Source organism: Crocodylus siamensis, chromosome 10, assembly GCF_052110815.1.
Source record: "Crocodylus siamensis isolate JL-2025a chromosome 10, ASM5211081v1, whole genome shotgun sequence".
Classification (NCBI taxonomy): Eukaryota; Metazoa; Chordata; order Crocodylia; family Crocodylidae; genus Crocodylus; species Crocodylus siamensis.
In genome coordinates this window covers 27316334-27333467 of record NC_143404.1, presented here as the reverse complement: position 1 = coordinate 27333467, position 17134 = coordinate 27316334, and the positions used below count along the sequence as shown (strand labels likewise).

The 17134-nt window shown below is 41.8% G+C and overlaps 1 protein-coding gene across 8 annotated transcripts in view; it reads right to left on the bottom strand.

Moving 5' to 3' along the window:
• Nucleotides 1–17134, bottom strand: part of TENM2 (teneurin transmembrane protein 2) — a 1200689-nt gene that overhangs the window by 148934 nt on the left and 1034621 nt on the right. For 6 of the 8 annotated variants that reach the window (XM_090064279.1, XM_090064280.1, XM_090064278.1 and 3 more), the window contains 4 exons: nucleotides 16779–16984; nucleotides 6510–6705; nucleotides 5182–5226; nucleotides 3016–3117 (listed from right to left, as the gene is read on the bottom strand). In XM_090064279.1, the coding sequence (XP_089920405.1) occupies nucleotides 3016–3117; nucleotides 5182–5226; nucleotides 6510–6705; nucleotides 16779–16984 (549 nt within the window). The remainder of the gene's footprint in view (nucleotides 1–3015; nucleotides 3118–5181; nucleotides 5227–6509; nucleotides 6706–16778; nucleotides 16985–17134) is intronic. The other 2 variants (XM_090064282.1, XM_090064286.1) reach the window with 1 other exon arrangement.

Genomic DNA, 17134 nt, shown 5'->3' with positions numbered 1-17134 from the left:
CTAGCACCTATGCAAATATTTACACATAGGAGGTTATCTGCAGTGTAGAACAATTTACAATCACTTCAACACTGGCTTAAACCAAGCCCATTTCAGACCAGATGGGTTTCAGTTGGGTGTATACCTAATCAATCTTACCCCTAGTTAAAAACTTTTATTTTCTGGCTTAAATGTGGAGTTTACACCACCTAACATTAAAATGTGTCATTACATTTAATATGGTAAATGGAACCCTTAGTCATTGGACGTGATTGAACTTCCATGCATTTTAAATGAGGAGAAAGGATTTTATGGGAGGTATCTTTTATTGGAGCAACTGCATGATGGGGATAGACTTAGGCAAGCATTTGGGTAGCAGAATACCTTCTCTCAAAGGGTTCTGCCGCAGGAACAATGGAGTAGAAATATGAGGGTTGGCCCCAGTGGGTGCATCCAGATGAGCGTGCATGTGCCTCTTGCCCCATCTCAAACCCCTTGTTGTGGGGCCATAAACCCTGTGTGGGGCTATAGCCCCTGTATCGGGGGCTGTAACCCCTGTGGGAGGGCAGCAAAATATATATTCATGTTTCATGAATACGTGTATTTAGAGTTCACTTTATTATTATGATAGAGACACTGGTAGGCTTCTACATTGCTTTAACACTGTAGTTATATCAATAAAACATTGCCCAACTGATTGCTGTCTTTGTTTCACTCTCTCTGTCTCGTTATAGTGGTCTTTTGATTTACTTGTGGAGGGACATGAATTTTGGGGTATTTTAGAGAGTGACTTTGGGATTTTTTTATCAGAGATTTTTCAGTTTTCCAATACAGAACACCAGAATTCCTGCTTGGGAGCCCAGTGGCAGGACCCTGCCTGCTCAGAGCTGACACCTTGGACCCAGCTGGCTGTGGCTGACCTTCTGGCCAAATGAGGCCAGAAGGACATGCTTTGACAGTTCAAAGCAGGCCACCACACCTGGAACATCTTCCAGGTGATAGCTGCCCAGATGGCTGGGCAGGGGGAACACATGGCAGTACTGCTGCACAGAGGCCAACCCTGCAGCCACAGTCCACTGGCACCTGGCCCAGAGGGGAAGATGGCTCTACTGGCTGTGCAGTCCCCATCTGGGTCTGGCAGGTGAGCAGCAGGTCACAGCCAGGCAGCAGCCCCCACTGCCAGACTGCTGCAGTGGGTAGAGGGTGCAGGGAACTCTCAGGGCTGCTTCAGCAGTCCAGCGGGCACAAGGGGCAGTGTCCCCAGGTACCAGTTGACTGGGCCTCAGAAGCTCCTGAGAGTCAGTAGCCCTGAGCTACTTGCCAGGGCAGCTTTTTGTATGGGTGGGGCCAGGACAGGGCAGCTTTTTATACTACTGGGGACAGCACAGGTGCTGCCCTCAAGCTCTAGCTCCCCCTGGCTGCAGATCCGGGAGGAGCCAGGCAGGGTTATTTTGCCGCAAGTGGCACTATTTGCTCCACAACAAAGCGCATGTCCAAGCTCAAATTTGCACTGCTTCTATTTGAGCTGTTGCAAGCGCATGTGCTTGCATGTGTGGACGTGCCCATTAAGAGTATGAGCTTTCTGCTATTGGTGAAATCCAGTCCATTAACTGATAGGAGAGGTATAGCCTAGGAATTTCAGGGCTAGTAATATTCCAGTTTTATATCATGTGCTATTAGCTGTATCTCTTCCATACTAGACATACAATGTATTGGAGCCACTGTGGAACTATGGACATGTAGATGAGTGGTCCTTCCTGTACTTCTCCACTATTTTAACCTTCAATAGCAAATCACATGGAGATGGTGTGCAGATTGTTCCCAGGTGTTGCTTTCATACAGGGGCGGAGGGAGGGCAGCTGCCACTCTGCCTGAGAGTCTCCCTAGTACTGCCTCTAAGTGAGTAAGTTGCACAAAGGACCTTGCATCAGCTCTCTGCATCAGAAGTTTGTATCAGGCTATGAGAATGTGTTAGGCTCTTACATTACTGCCTGATGCTCCCTAATTCAGACTCTCCCTAAAAGTTCCTGGCTTCTACTCCCATGTCTTGGCCCAGGCACCATAGGGGGCCCAGGTGTCTGAGGCTGCAGAGAACTGGAGCTGCCAAACTACACTGTGGAAAGGGAGTGTGGTGGTGTGGTCATCCCCTTTCCACAGTGGGTAAGCTATTCAGAAATCACTTCAGACTTGGAGATATACCCCAAACAGTAATTATATGGATTGGTCTGTTTTCACACGTACAGATGTTTTACTATTTTATACCACTAAATTACATTCTATGGTGTCTAACTAAATAAAATCATTAACAAAGGGGGAAGAAAACTAAAAACTTCCACAAACTCATAATTTCTGTACTTTTGACAGAAGACAGGGTGGAAAGGACAAGGAGAGGGGATTATGTATTGATTGAGTAATGCTGGTAAGTTTATTGAGCTATAACTGGTTGACAAGTGTCTCATAATAAAGCTGTTTGTCTGATGCAGCCTGAATAAACAGTGCATACTGACATAAATTTTCAGTACACTATTAGAGGTGAATATGTAAAGGAGGCTCAAAACACCCTGCATTATTGCTCCATAACTCAACATGCATACATGATGATTAAATGACCCAGACAGTGATGTCTAAAGAGTGGCAGTCAAGCATTTATAGATTCTTAGATTAACACCAACCAAATGTGCACCGGTGTCACTGTGTATTTATTAGTACACATGACAATTTGGTATGCTTTGATTATATGCAGTCTTTAATGTCTTGCCAATTGTTTTGATATCTTAGACCCCAGTGTCTGTGGTATCTCTTAGAGTAAGTATATGGTATCTGCTAGTACTGAAATAATATTATTGATAAACTAAAGGAAAATAGGGGAGTTTTCTGAAGGGTTGCCACTGTGTTTCAAAGAGCATCCAAAACACACATGTTCCACAGACCACTGAATGCTCACCTCAAAATCACAAACACACAAACTCCCACATGAACCAGGAAATTAGGGAAACCTGTTTGTAGCAGATTATTTCAACATGGTGTGAATAATACCTTTTGCACAATCAGCTCCATGAAATCCTGGAAAACAGTGGCAGACTCCAGATACACACTCGCCATTCCCATGGCAGTTACGGGGACAATCCTGCACTGAATCTGAAAAAAAGAAGAGATCCAGGACACATTAGTAGTTCTTTTTCCAAGTGTCAGAAAAAACATGTTGTATGTGCATATGGAGTTTGGGATTCAACCTAATGACAAGAAGTTACATTTAAAAAGTTCCAAATATTAACCTTACTTGTTTTGATGTTTTCTAAATATTTTTGGAACCTAAGTATTTTAATTTTTAAAATATGTTTTTAGCCCTTTTTAAACATATCCAGATATGTTCATTTTTAATTTGGTCAGTGTTGTCTTCCACACATCTGTGCCAGGAATTGTATAAATAGCAACAGTTTTACAACACGTAGATAGAACTTAGGATTTGAATTAATAGAACCATAACTACTGATCTCAATTTTGTTTTGTATCAAAAGAAATAAAAGGTTTCACATATAAATTATATTTACTTTTTGGGCTAAAGTCATACTGTAGGTCTATCAACACAGAACAAATTTTAACTAAAGTAAAGAATTCTAAAAGAGAAAAGGGACCTCAAAGTAAATGCAAACTCAAATGATAACCGTCATCTTGGCCTTTCAATACTATTCACATTTGTGGTGCAAACAGAAACTGGAATGTGTAATACTTTAAAATGTCACTTTGTTGTTTTTGAGGAGGAAGCATTCATTTCCTTTGCTCCAGCGTACTTTCCTTGTATTCAAAAGTACAGTGAATTCACTGTGGTGTGTGTGTTGACATCTTTTCTGCCATTCTTTCTCCTATCCCATATAGAAGCTTTCAGCTCCCTTGTGATGGTGAAAGTTTTGATAATAAGTAAGTGTGGAAGAACCTCTGAACTAGACAAAATACTGTACTTTTCTCTGCATTTCAGGCCAATTACTATCATTGCTCTATCAAGATGTCTACCTGACTGTTATCTCTTTGACCTTCCTGTAAACTGTAGTCCAGACCAGGCAACTCTTTAAGACAAGCAGCTTACTGTGTCTCAAACAATAGTTTCTGTGAGACCAGTAGAAGTACACCAAATATTAGAGGTTCTGCACGTGTAGCTCACATAACATTTAGAATTATGAGGCGCCTATACATGAGCAGCGAGGCTGCTCTGACATGCTGTAATTAAGTGAGTCATCTGGAGTGTAGTAATTACCGCGCTCCAGCAGACTCCAGCACCTTGTGTATCAGCATCCTCACATTTAAATATGGCAGTGGGGTTGCTTTAACTAAAGCTCATTCAACCCCCATTTTTAAGCAGGGGGACATTGATATATGAGACACTCCAGGTGCTTTAATTACAGACATTCCAACTGCTCTAATTAAAGTGCGTCCCCTCACCCCCCCCGGAGCCTGTGTATAAACACCCATGAAAAATACCCTCTACATGTGCATATGTGGACATATACATGATTGTGCGCATGTGTGAGGACTTTTAAAACCATTTGTGGATTACCTGTGTCTTACATTTCAGTAACAAGCAACAAATACTCCTAAACTAAAGATATATGGTTTGGCTATCCTCTCATATCAATGTTAATCAGGACTTGCTCCAGTGAATCCAAGATGAAATCAGGAGAAGAGAGGAGGAAAATTAAATCCATGATATATCCATACTAAGAGAATCCATCTGCCTTAAAAATAGCTTTCTCTGTTTTTCATTATTTGACAATCTTCTCCTTAAAGTTTGGGATTATTCTCTCCCTCCTTCTTGGTGAACAGCAATGACACCCCCAACACAAAGAGGAGTATATAAGGTTCACAAAGTCTAGCAGTGCTACTTCTTAATTCCTTAATCAGATGGTGAAGAAATGAACTTTCACAAAGCAGGGAAAACTCCTTCTCAATTTCTGATATTGCTGTGAGAATGGGGAAGTTAATCAAGCACTTCACCCAACTTCATCAAGCTTTTGATAATGCTAGATGCTAATGCTAAATTGAACCCTTCCCTTTTAGCCTCCACAAAGCCTAATGCTTCTCTCCTTACTTTGCCCCTGAGCACAGGCTGTAGGCCATTTGCCCTTCATTCCACTTCTTAATGGAAAGGTCCAATTTTGAATGCTGGAGGAGATATTGGGGAGGGGGGGGTGGTTGCTTGACACTCACCTCTGCCTCCTTTTGGGGTAGTAGCAATCAACAGGCCTGTCTCCTCTGTGAAGAAAGAGGGAACTATGCATAGCACATTCTACAATATCACAGGCACCTAATTTCACCTATTTTGATATTATTCTACCTGACTGTTAGGAACTATACCAAAGCAGCTGTCGAGGAGGAAGGAAATAAGAATCGATACAATGAAAGCGATAAGGCCATTTAAATGGACCCCAGGATAGCTATTAACTAAAATAAGGCCACTGGGGAATGACCCTACCTGGAGTCACCTAGACTAGCAGGGACTACTTTTCCTAGCCTATATTGATCCTACTTGGCCTCTTGTGGGCTCAGATCAAGCATACTAAAATCTTAGAGACACCAAAAGGGTTGGGTGGTTTGCCAGCACCAACTCAGCAAGAACACTCTAATGGATATACATTGAGAAAGTTACTGAGTTTACAGCTAGCTGGCTGTCTCTCCCAACCCAGCCCTGGTAATGATAAGCATGACTAGAAGTTACTAGAAGTTAGTAAAAACAGAAAATATTTATGTTTAGGCAAGGGGAGATACACACAGTCATTTACTGATTTTGCCCTTTACTCTATATTTTACTTATCTTTGAGTGAACAAACATGAAAAAAGTAATAATGGTTTTGGTTTTTTGAGCCACTTTTATCATCTTGCTGCTAACAGGTTCCCAGAAGAAAAGGGCTTCTAAATTACTAAACAGAGCTAGACCTGTTGGATTAACATGGTTAGTAAGCAGGAGGGCTATAGCCTCAGAGGTCCAGTCTAAGGGTAATATGATGACATTGTTCTATCTGCAGAGAGGAAGGTAGCAAAACCCTGAGGGTTGTGCTCAAGAAAGGAGTCTACCATACAGTTTACCCTATAACTGGGATACCATCTACGTTTTTTTTTATGAGGTTTTACTGTGTTGGAGTAGTGAGGTCTGCACGGGGAGCTGCCTGTGACAACATCCAAAAGCTTTAAATGGCCAATCAGAATGTGGCTTTTCAGAACCAGTCAATAAAACTGCTTATTGATTCACAGCTGTAGGAATAAAATGTGTCCATTGTAAAGCCTCTGGGTATATTCATTTTCTTTTGAAAGACAGTTACACAGCAACAGGATCACAGCACTCTGCTGCAATCCCGGAAGCATGAGCATCTACAACTCACCCCTCAAAAGATTTCCCTCTTTTTCTTACTTTCTCTCCACATTAATCAAATGATTGCACTACTATGAAGTGTTCACAAAAGGAAGAAGCTGACAGAATGCATTCACATTTAATAGAGATAACCAGAGAAAAAAAGTTCTCAGCATGGAGGCATACATACCCAAGATAACTGTACTGAAAGAAACTATCTCTTTGTCTTTGCCGTCATTGTAAAACGCCAAGTGCCACAAACCCACATCCAAGTACTGAACAAAAACAGCTTCATTCTGAACAAGAGTCTGGATGCTGCGCCGTTCTCGTGGGGATTCCACCACGCTCCATTTCTCCTTCCCGTCCAAACGTTCCATGAAATCGTACTGAGGGGACAGACACAGGAATACGTAAGTGTCGCAATGCCACAGATCAAAATCTACAAGATGCCTTGCCTTTGCCTAAAATGCCCTTTCTGACAACCTTTTTTGAAGAATGCATCTCGCTGAAGCTAGCCTTTCCTCATTCATCATGATAGTACTAACAAGCCATGGTTTTTATTCTTTCTGATTCTGTGAACCAGAGTTACGCATTTTCATTCTGCAAAAATGTTGAAAGGTGCCCAGTTTAAGCTCTTCCACAGCCTGAGTTTCAGAAGAGTTGCTAATTAGCTACAGCAAAACAAAAAATGAAGTGGACTTGTTACCAGCAATAATTTTAACAGCCAACAAAACTTTAATAAGTTTTCATATTACAGGGGGTAAGAAAATTGTAAGAGAATTCAAGACGCAACTCCTCCCTCATATCACAAATACAGCATTGTTCAACTGATTCAGCTGATTAGGATGATTTTTCACCTCTTTCTGGAGCATCAGGTATTGACCACTGTTAGAAGCAAGATGCAGGAGAAAACAATGATTTGATACATCATAGCAAATTTAGGTTCTTATATAAATTTCCAAAATCAGGAATCCTCATTTAATAACAAACTTACCATATTTAGTTTATTAAAAGATGAGATCCCCCCCTCCCATTTAACAGGCCTGCCCCACTGCCTTTGCATGTACTGCCACTCCTCCCCTGCACTCTCCAGGCTCTACCCCCCTACATCACTTCTCCCTCTCCCTTGCCCACTGTCATGCTCCTCTCTACCTTTGCTCTGTGCAGTAGGCTCCATCCCTGTTACAGCCTGGGAAATGCTGGAGCTATGGGCCAGGCTGGAACAGCAGTGCCAGCTCCATGTTGCTGCTATAGGGTCAAGCTGGAGGCATGCTCTGTGCCCCAGGCTGCACCAGGGGCAGAGCCTACTGGTATGGAGGAAAGGTAAGGGAGATGTGGGACTTGAGGGGCAGGCACTGGGGGAGAGGCTTGGGGGGGAAGATGGGAGGAAGTGGGGCAGGGGAGGAGCGCAGGAATAGGTGAAGGGAGTGGTGGGGGAGAGCAGGCAATAGGGGGCAGGTGGGCGGGAGGGAAGCAGGGGGCAAGCTGCCTGCCTGTCTTGCTACCTGCCTCACCACCTCCACACTGCCTGCCCCCTACTACCTGCCCCGCACCATCCTGCACTGCCTGCCCCACTACTGCCCCCCACCTACCCCTCCTACTGCCTCACCCCCACCACCTGCCCCCTAACTGGCCCCCTCATCACCTCTCCCCCACCACCTGTAGTAGTGGGGAGGAGGCAAATTTAAGCTGATCCTCTAAGAATTATATTTCATTCATGGAAAATTCTAATAAATGTTACATTCAGGATTGTCTTGTATTTGTATAAATACAGAATCTATTTCTAAGCTATCACCTGCCGCAGATTCTTGGTACAATAACAACAAAAATCTCGGATATGCCACCAGAATTATCAATAAGTAAAAGTCTCCTTACCCTAAATAAGGATAAAATCCACTGTATTTGCCTAACGAGAGATTTCTCATTTATTATCAGCATTGTAGAGGCACCACATCACAGAGCAGGGAGGTTTGGCTCTGTTATGCTGAGACTATATCTAGGATAATAAGTTCAACTTTGGGTTACTCAAATAAGAAGGAATTTAGAAAAAAGATCATCAGAAATAAAGGGGGTTGAGGGAATTGACTGATGAAGAAAAACAATGACATCAAGCTCATGGAGCGTGGAACATGATGACCACCTATACAGTTTAAAGAGTGAAAACACCGAAAAAAGCAGGGAACATAAAATATTTAGGATTTGTAACAGAATAGGATTAGAAAAAGGAAAATTTAAGAAGAGTGTCAAATGTTTTTCCCCCAACAACAAGATGTATTAGACTGTGTAACAGCCCCTCAAGGGAGACTCCATTGCAATGCACATTTAAAACAAGACTGGAAGAAATATTAGTTAATCTCCAATAGGGAATAACTGCATAGTAAGGCAGCTAGCATAGTAAGGACTTGATGTCCTAATAGGCTTTTTTTAGATGTCCTAATAGGCTTTTTTTCCCCCTCTTATGTGATTCTAGGGCTCCCAGGCTGATGCTGCGCTCAACTCACTAGCTCACACAGCCTCTATATATGGAAAGTCCTTAAGAAACACACAAAAACAATACATCTAATGTTTTGATAGCTATATAACAAGTCCCCTGTGAAAACATGTCTTGTTTTAGACACATTTATCTATCTAGCACTAGATAGAGATAGATAGATGCGTCTAAAGCAAGACATATGTGTTCAATAAAATACTGTAATAGTACGTGCTTGCTTGCCTGTTGTTTTACTGCATTTCCTTCTCTTGTCTCTAGCACACCCCACCCATGCTGGCACTGGCTCAAAGAAAATTCCTGCTTTTGTGTTTTGTTTAAAAAAAAATCCACACTTGCGAAGATTAAGCATGCCACCTGTTCTGTAGGAGGCTCATTGCTCTACAGGATGAATTCCACTGAATAATATTGAGGGTATGGACCACCGTACACTTGGAGCAGCTTCACAAGGGAGGGGGGAGTGCTGCTGTTTATAAGCACACAGCAGCTGTTCTGCTGTGACTGTTAGTGGTGATACAAGTGTGCTAATCCACCCGGGGTGACGTGGAGTGATCTGTATAGTTTCATGTACAAGTAACAGATACAGTTGCTTGCTCCAGAGCAGCTGCTCCTCCTCCTCTTTTGAAGCTGCTAGAAGTATAAGCTTGTTCATATTCTTATATGGCTTCCATCACCATAGAATCTAAATTTCTTGGCCTGTTTAATGTATTTGTCCTCAAAACCTTTTGCTGAGGTGGAGATGGGCTGATACCTTCACCGTCGGGGGGAGGCGACACTGAGGGACAGAGAACTCAACAGCAGACTCCACATCTATGTGCTTCCAACTTTATCATAACAATTCCTAAAAATCAAATACCTGGCCATGGGGAAAGGATTTTAAAAGATTGGATTAGGCACCTATGCTCCCTGTGCAATCAATTGGCAGAGTTAGTCTCCATTCAGAGAGCTCTGATGCTGAGCTGAGAGCTCCATAGACACAGCCAAGAGGAAGGACCAAGCAGTGGGGTTTGTCTGACCAACAAGGCTTTCCTCTGGAGCTTGGGCAGCTCTGTCCATTCAGACTCCAGAGAACTAGATTCTCTCTGAGGGTAGGTGCCTACCTGAGCATGGAGAGGGCGTTATAGCCTGTTGGCCAGAGCACTCTCCAAGAAAGTGAGAGAGCTTTGATGACCTCCTCAGTCGGAGGGGACTCAATCCCATTTCCGGCTTCTCAGGACAGCATGCTGGGTCAAAGAACTTTCCACTCTTGCTGCAACTGGGCTACTCTTCACTAAGAGTTATGTGGCCAGAGAGAGAGCAAGCCAAAAAAAGCCTGACTCTACAGCTTAATGATGAGGTACTCTAAGAAGGGAAAGTCCTGGGTTTTGATTGCTGCTCTTGGTTATTTCTATTTTTCAGTTAATGCCTGTCTAATGCAGAATGCATAAAGACTTCTGGCTGCAGAGACCAGAACCTAGGTTTCCTCCCTCCAAGGGAATACCATCTTCACTAGGATACAGAAACACACCTGCTCTGGCTTGGTGTCAATGACGTCTAAACACTCCTACATCCTCCCTCTCAAGTCCCTTTGTGTACTGGGGGCAAGGAAGAGTAAGAAATGACAACGCTGCACTCCACCTGACAGCACTCTGCTCAGACCCTTTGTACATGGGACTCTGTTAGGAGATAATAATTCAGCTCACTTAATGGGTTTTGGGATAAGCCAATGCACAGCACAGATTTAAACAATTTTGATGTGCCAGTAACTTTCAGAGTATAAAAGGTATCAAACCTTTGTAAATCAGGCTCTTAAATGAGTGACCTTTGGAAATGTTACCCACACATACCTGTCAGCAGTCAGAGGTTAAAGACAGACTCATTAACTTTTGGGAAAATGTTATTATTGGGCAACACCCTTGGAAAAAAAATATGCTCCTTGGAACATTTGCTAAGTGAGGGTCAGCAGGGAGGAAAGTAGCAATAAAAGCTGACATTTCTCACTGGCAACACTCTGTTTTGCTCAGCTTGTGCTGGCAGGCTCCTCTGCCTCTCCTCTGTCTGACGCTGATTCTACCTCAGATGGCAGGGAAAGCTCAGCAGTTGGTGGAATCGAAGAGGAATAGCATGCAGGAGCTAAAACTGCTTGAAACAGCTTTAGCCACAGGATCCCTCCTTCCGTGATCATGGCTGTGACCTAGTGAAAGCAGGGTTACTTGGCAGGGCTGTCCATATCACTCCATTTTTTTCTGTATGTACACTAAATAGACTGGCATGATGCCTCCTTCCAACTTGCTCATAAAGGTCAATTCAATGCCCTGGGAAAGTCCATGGTTAAAAGCTGCACACACTAAAATCCTGGAGAAGTATGCCATGAATGGCACTAATGGAAGTTCACCCATAATGGACCCACAACATCTGTCAGCCCCTTTCTAAGCAGTAAGAGTGGAAGGGAGACAGAACGCTTGCTGTCAAGTTCTTTATGTGGGGCACAGCTCTCAGAAGAGCAGAATATAGGTTAGGCAAAACTCCTCCTTCTTCCTGGTCCTGAGGACCCTGAAGGCCCTGAAGGCCCTTCCATACTCTCTCACCCATGTAACCACAGAAGGCCACTTTAAAATCTGGATTTTTCAGATTGTGGACCTCTAAGATGTAATCAGACACAGAATTTGTCTATACATTTTAACAACTGAGTGCTGCAAAAGAGACATTAGCAAATGCATTAAATCACAGTACTTTTACTGACCACGTAAACAGCCTATCAAGGCCTTCCCCAGGCTTGTCTCTATTTTACTGCATGGCAAGCTGCATCATTGTTTTGTATCTCGTTGCTCTATTGATCTTTTGATTTACTGAATCTTCATGACTAATTGCTTTTATACAATGTTCTGCTGAAAATGTCACTCCTGCCCTAAAGCTACTGTGGACAGATAAATGTGCAAGACATGGGCCAGATGGAGAAAGAAAACAGATGCAACTGTGCTCATTAGGAAGAAATTCACAGGCTTGTTCCCAAACAACGGACATAGATGTGCTTGGGATGGATGGCATAGGTTGGATATATTAAGAAATAATCCAAATTACCACTTAAAACCTAAATGGAACATTAGGAAAAATTTGAAAGGTTGGCTGCCTCCTTATTTTTATACTTCCCTAAGGTTTATAGTAGGACAGATTTGCAATAAAAATGACAAAAGACTGTCTAGATACAAAAACCACCAGAAACCTTATGAGAAAGAATCTCCTTGTAGAATTTCTTGCTCAGTTTTGCAGACCTGAAACAAATACTTCTACTGAACCAAGCCTTCCATTCTGAACAACTTAGCCTTAGCAGTTTTAATCAAATTAAATATTCAAAACCTATGGGATTTAAGAGGATTCAAAATCCAGAGCTAGATTTGGACATTTTGATAAGAGTTCATCCCTGTGCCAAAATTTCCTAAGATCTATTAATTATTAACATGCACTAAGAAACATGTGTTCAGGGAAAACTTGTTTGCAAAGTGTTTTAAAATTAGTTCTTCATAAACATCTAACTGGTATATTATGCATTAAAATAACCACCCACCAGCCATCTGATATCCAAGTTGACAGCCAATCAAACAGAGTTTGCTTCAACATCTGAATGTACATGATTCAGTGTGGCATAATGCAAGTGGCAGAATACAGCATGATGCTAGACTTGTAATAAAAATAGACTGATGATAATGAATTGTAATTTGGGACTGGTGAGAACATCAAAAATATGAAAATATCAATACTGCTTATGAAATGAGGGAACACTGCAGCTGCACAGCCATTCAAATTATTTCCCGCAAGTTAAGTCAGTCTGACTTTTAACTGAAAATATGAATGTGTTTTACTCATTCAGGAAGGAAAGATTTTTGCAGCCAAGATGCTGAGTTGGAAAGGGATGTAATATATTTGGTGCATTGCTTTGACTAAACATCCCTAATTGTCGTTCTATATACTTTTTCATGCTGTCACTTGAACTATTCTGCTGATGAGCAGCAGTATCAACATTTGCTTGGATCACTGTATAATCAAGGTATGCTTGCTTAATCTTTAAGATTTACAGTTTATACCCTATGTATTAGCTGCAATTTGCAGTTATCTATTCATTTCCTTTCTACCACTTAAAAGCCACTTCTTCTGAAGGCGATGGATATTTAGTTACATAAATGAATCACAATTACACAATCTGAAAAAGTCCTGCTAGAAAATATAGCGAGTGCTTTTCTAACTCGCTCGTCTCTCAAGCCTGCATTTATACCTTTGCGCTCTTCTCTAGAGCTCCATTCCCTATCCACAGGGCTGCACAAAGCTGTTTCCAGATGGGTTTACAGCTACATCAGTTTGACTGACTCAACTAGGCATTTGGAATATTTGCCAAACAGTAATACTGAGAAGGTTAAATCTCAGCAGGGCTCTCAGACAGGAACTGCATCTTGTTGTCTCAGGTTAATCATGTACCTAATTTGCTGATTATTGACTTGTTCCCACAAAGGATTTTACTTAGCTTGACATATCAGCACCAATCAGTGATGAACTGTCAAGTGAACTTGTTCACTGCTTTTACTGCTCAAGTCCTTAACTTGCAGTAACAAGGATTTTGAATTCCAACTTGAATACGTCATTGGTGTCAACTTCAAACTCTTTTCATTAATAAAGCAATAGTTTTCTCCTTTTTTTGGAGTCAAACAAAGAGTCTCCTCTCTAGTTCAGCTTTGTGACAGGCTGTTTTCTTGGTCCCTAAGATCCCCTCTCTCAGTAACAGGCTGGAATCCTCTAGTCTGCTGTATGAGGATGCAGGGCTTGTCTGTTGGATCATCCTGTTGGCAGATGCCAAGGGTCTAGACAAAAATAGGGTGTAATTTCTGCAGAGGATGCGGGTGAATTTTGTTAACTTTGACCAGGTTAAAGGAGGACTAAAAGGTGCTGACTAGAATTTGTCACTCCTGCCAATTATAACTCACTCTGCTGAAGGCAAAACTTGAAGACCACCTGGGAGTTTTGACTACTTCATTCCTAGGAGGGATAGGTTATTATGTGCACATAATGCCAGTTTTTGTGATTGCTGTTCATTCCATAGTGAAATTAAAGGTGGTGGAGATATCTCCAAAATCATGAAAGGTTTGGGACCTTGTAACTTAACAGACACTCTTTTGTGGACTTAATTTCAATTATGATACTCTTACAGTCAAGTTATAGGGCTGAACTCTTCAGGGCCAAAAGCCAACCTCTCTCAGAAAGGTATCCATGATCTCCGTAACTCAGTCACTTGGCCACCTCTCATGCTGCGCAGATGTTTAGGAGTAGGTAGCAACAGTGTAGCCCCAATAAATGCCTTTATGGAAGAGACTCTCTTTATGCAGGCTAGGTTTTATATAGAAAATTGAAGCACTGAGTTTCTCACAAGCCATTTCAGAAAAGTATCACAAGTTGGGATGGAGGTTAAACAACCATAAAAACATTTGCTTCTGGACTTTGTAGATTCAAAGGCAATGGTACAATGTTCATATACAATGCTGTGGAATGCTTCCAGCTCCTAATCAAGCTCACAGGTTGCAATAATAGCCAGGAAATGGCTATCGACCTAGCCCAGACTCTACCTTCAGACTAGAACAGAGATCCCCACCTCTCTTAGCCTTTCTCATGCAAAATCTATTTACCCAGGTTTTAAGGAATACGTGCATGCATGCGTGAATTTAATTCATGATACAGGTATCCTCATCAGAAATATCAAGCAGCTTCCACGGTTGCAAAGATCATGCAATTTAACCACATACTACATCTTTTTAACTTGTATCTGCTGAAAAAAGTAACAAAAATTCTTTGCAAATTGGGTGTGGAGAAATGTCAAATGGGGCACTCCCAAGAGGGATTTTCGAATTCTACATTTGAAAGCAGAGATTCACAAGGCAAATTAAACTTTGACGTTATAAAAATATACATTGCTAACAAAGCTGAGCTTCAGCAGGAATGAGTGAAAGAACTTTCCAAAATAGGTCACTATGCTGCCTTTGTTTAGCCTCTACATTATTACTAATATAACATAAAATATATTATTGCTTACTAAGGGTCTAACTGAAGTGTTTAATTAAGGGGAATCTTTCGATTGACTTTAATGGACATTAGATGTGGCCATAATTGTCTAGTACTTTAAATCAAAATAGATATACTCTGTGCCTGTCAAAAGTAGAGAGTATGAAACACTTACTATACACAGCCTGTGAAGAAATGGCTGCTTATATTTATTTACCATTATTTTTGTGTAGTTCCTCTCCTCTACAGCACTGGTTCATTGAGCTTTCGGTAATCTTGCTAATAAAAACATGCAGAACAGCCACCAGAGACAACATGAGTTTTAAAGAGGGAGTGGAAAATAGAAAAAGGAAAGCACTACCTAGTGACCACATGATGGAAGAGGCCTGAGTACAGCCATGGAGCAAAAGTAGTTATCAGAGACTCCACTCCAACACAAATATCCACCAACATTTTCACTTGAACATTATTAGCTGGGTTAACTTAGAAACCTTCCATGTTCCAACTTTGTCAAGAAAGTTACATACACTTGCACTGTCTATACTAGTTGAACATCCAAGCTACTTCACTGACTTCAGTGGAACCCAATTTATACCATTGTGGTAGCATCTACATGAGACACTGACTGCCCAATAGCTCATTACTACTGCACAGTGGCGTCATGTCAAGAAATGTGATGTATTGCTACTCCATAGTAGTAACGAGCTACTACGCAGTCAGTGTCACCATAAAGCCATTCAGCGACACTACTGTGCAGTAACTCTGGTTACTGCAGTCACTTAGTACTTGTACATGCAAGTACTAAATGACTGCGCAGTAACAACTGTATCTTATGTTGACATGGCCTGTGAGGGCAAAGTCAGGCCCTTTGTTAATCTAGTTTTGTATGTGGACCACTTTAATCACCTTCAGTACATTAGTTTGAGATACTTGCCTGCTACTACTCTTTCACCAGTGTAATGCCAGTGAGTAAATAGGAATTATTCCTGAATCACACCAGGGTCACAGTATTTTCATTATTATTATTTAACATTGTGAATGGAGAAATACAGGCATTTATTTAAAAGGGGATGTTACAAGGGTTACAAGAAAGTGAATTTTAACTGCTCCTGTTAAAAAAGCCACAGTTCCCGTGATGGATTACATGCTTTATTGTAATATTTCTGTGTTAACTGTGTTCACATTGTTGTAATATTGTATGACTTGGTTATCTCCTTAGCCTATGTATAGAAAAGAAGAGGTTGAATGCCAGGACTGGCAGGAGGAGACAAGATGCACCTTTAGCAGTAGCAAATTCTGAATGGCTTGTTGACATATCATGTATAACACCCAGAAGGTGTCCAAAGGAGATAAGCATGACAATGGGAGAGCAATGGAAAAGGTATTTTGGCAGGTCTGGGATCTCTGGAGTCAGAAGAATTTTGGGGCGAGCGAGAGAAGGGAGAATCTCTGTGGGTGCTCTTGGCTGTGCAGGCTGGACAGGGGATCCAAGGGGGTTAAGAGAACCTCTGGCTGGGCTGCCTTTGCCCCAATAAATGCCTTTATGGAAGAGACTCTCTGCTGTGCCGCTTGTAACTTTGGGTTGCACTTGGTCCTTACCTGAACAGAAGGTGAAGCCCCTCTCTTGGGGTGAAACTGGAAGCTAGCTCCTTGAGTCAGGGCCTTGGAAAACTGGTGAAGGCAAGAGATTAAAAGGCAAGGGGTCTCAGAGTGAAGCTTTCAGAGACCAGACAAGGGCTTGGTGGTCCCAAGCAAGTAAACCCTTGGAGGCTATGGAACAGTTTCACACAATAGATGCTCCACTTATAAATCAAACTACATCCATGAGGCACAGAACCCAGGAAACTCATTTTAAAAATCAAAGTCACACTCACATCAATTACTTTCCATTAGATCAGTAATATATTTAGCTTTTCACTTTCAAGCCTGCTAAGTATATTCATGCAGTACCTGGGCATGTGATGGTGGAAGTCCTCTTCTTATATAAACACCAAAAAGAGCATCCTTCCCTAAGGAAATGTTGAATTTAAGGAACTGTGGCTGGCTGATGTGGATCTGAGACCTCCAAAATACACCTGGTGGTACTTCCTGGGTGACTCTGCGTCCAACCTCTGCCTCCCCACTGTCTATGCTGCTGTTTCTAGTAACCCAAGGTCCTAGAAGACAGAAATAAATATTAATTAGCTGATACTTTAATTGAAAGACAGACATTTTCAGCAATGCAGAGCATTTATGATGAACTGCTGAGGCAATATTACTTTTTAAAACAAACCTCTCTCTTTTTATAAGACTTCCCTTCATTTGCA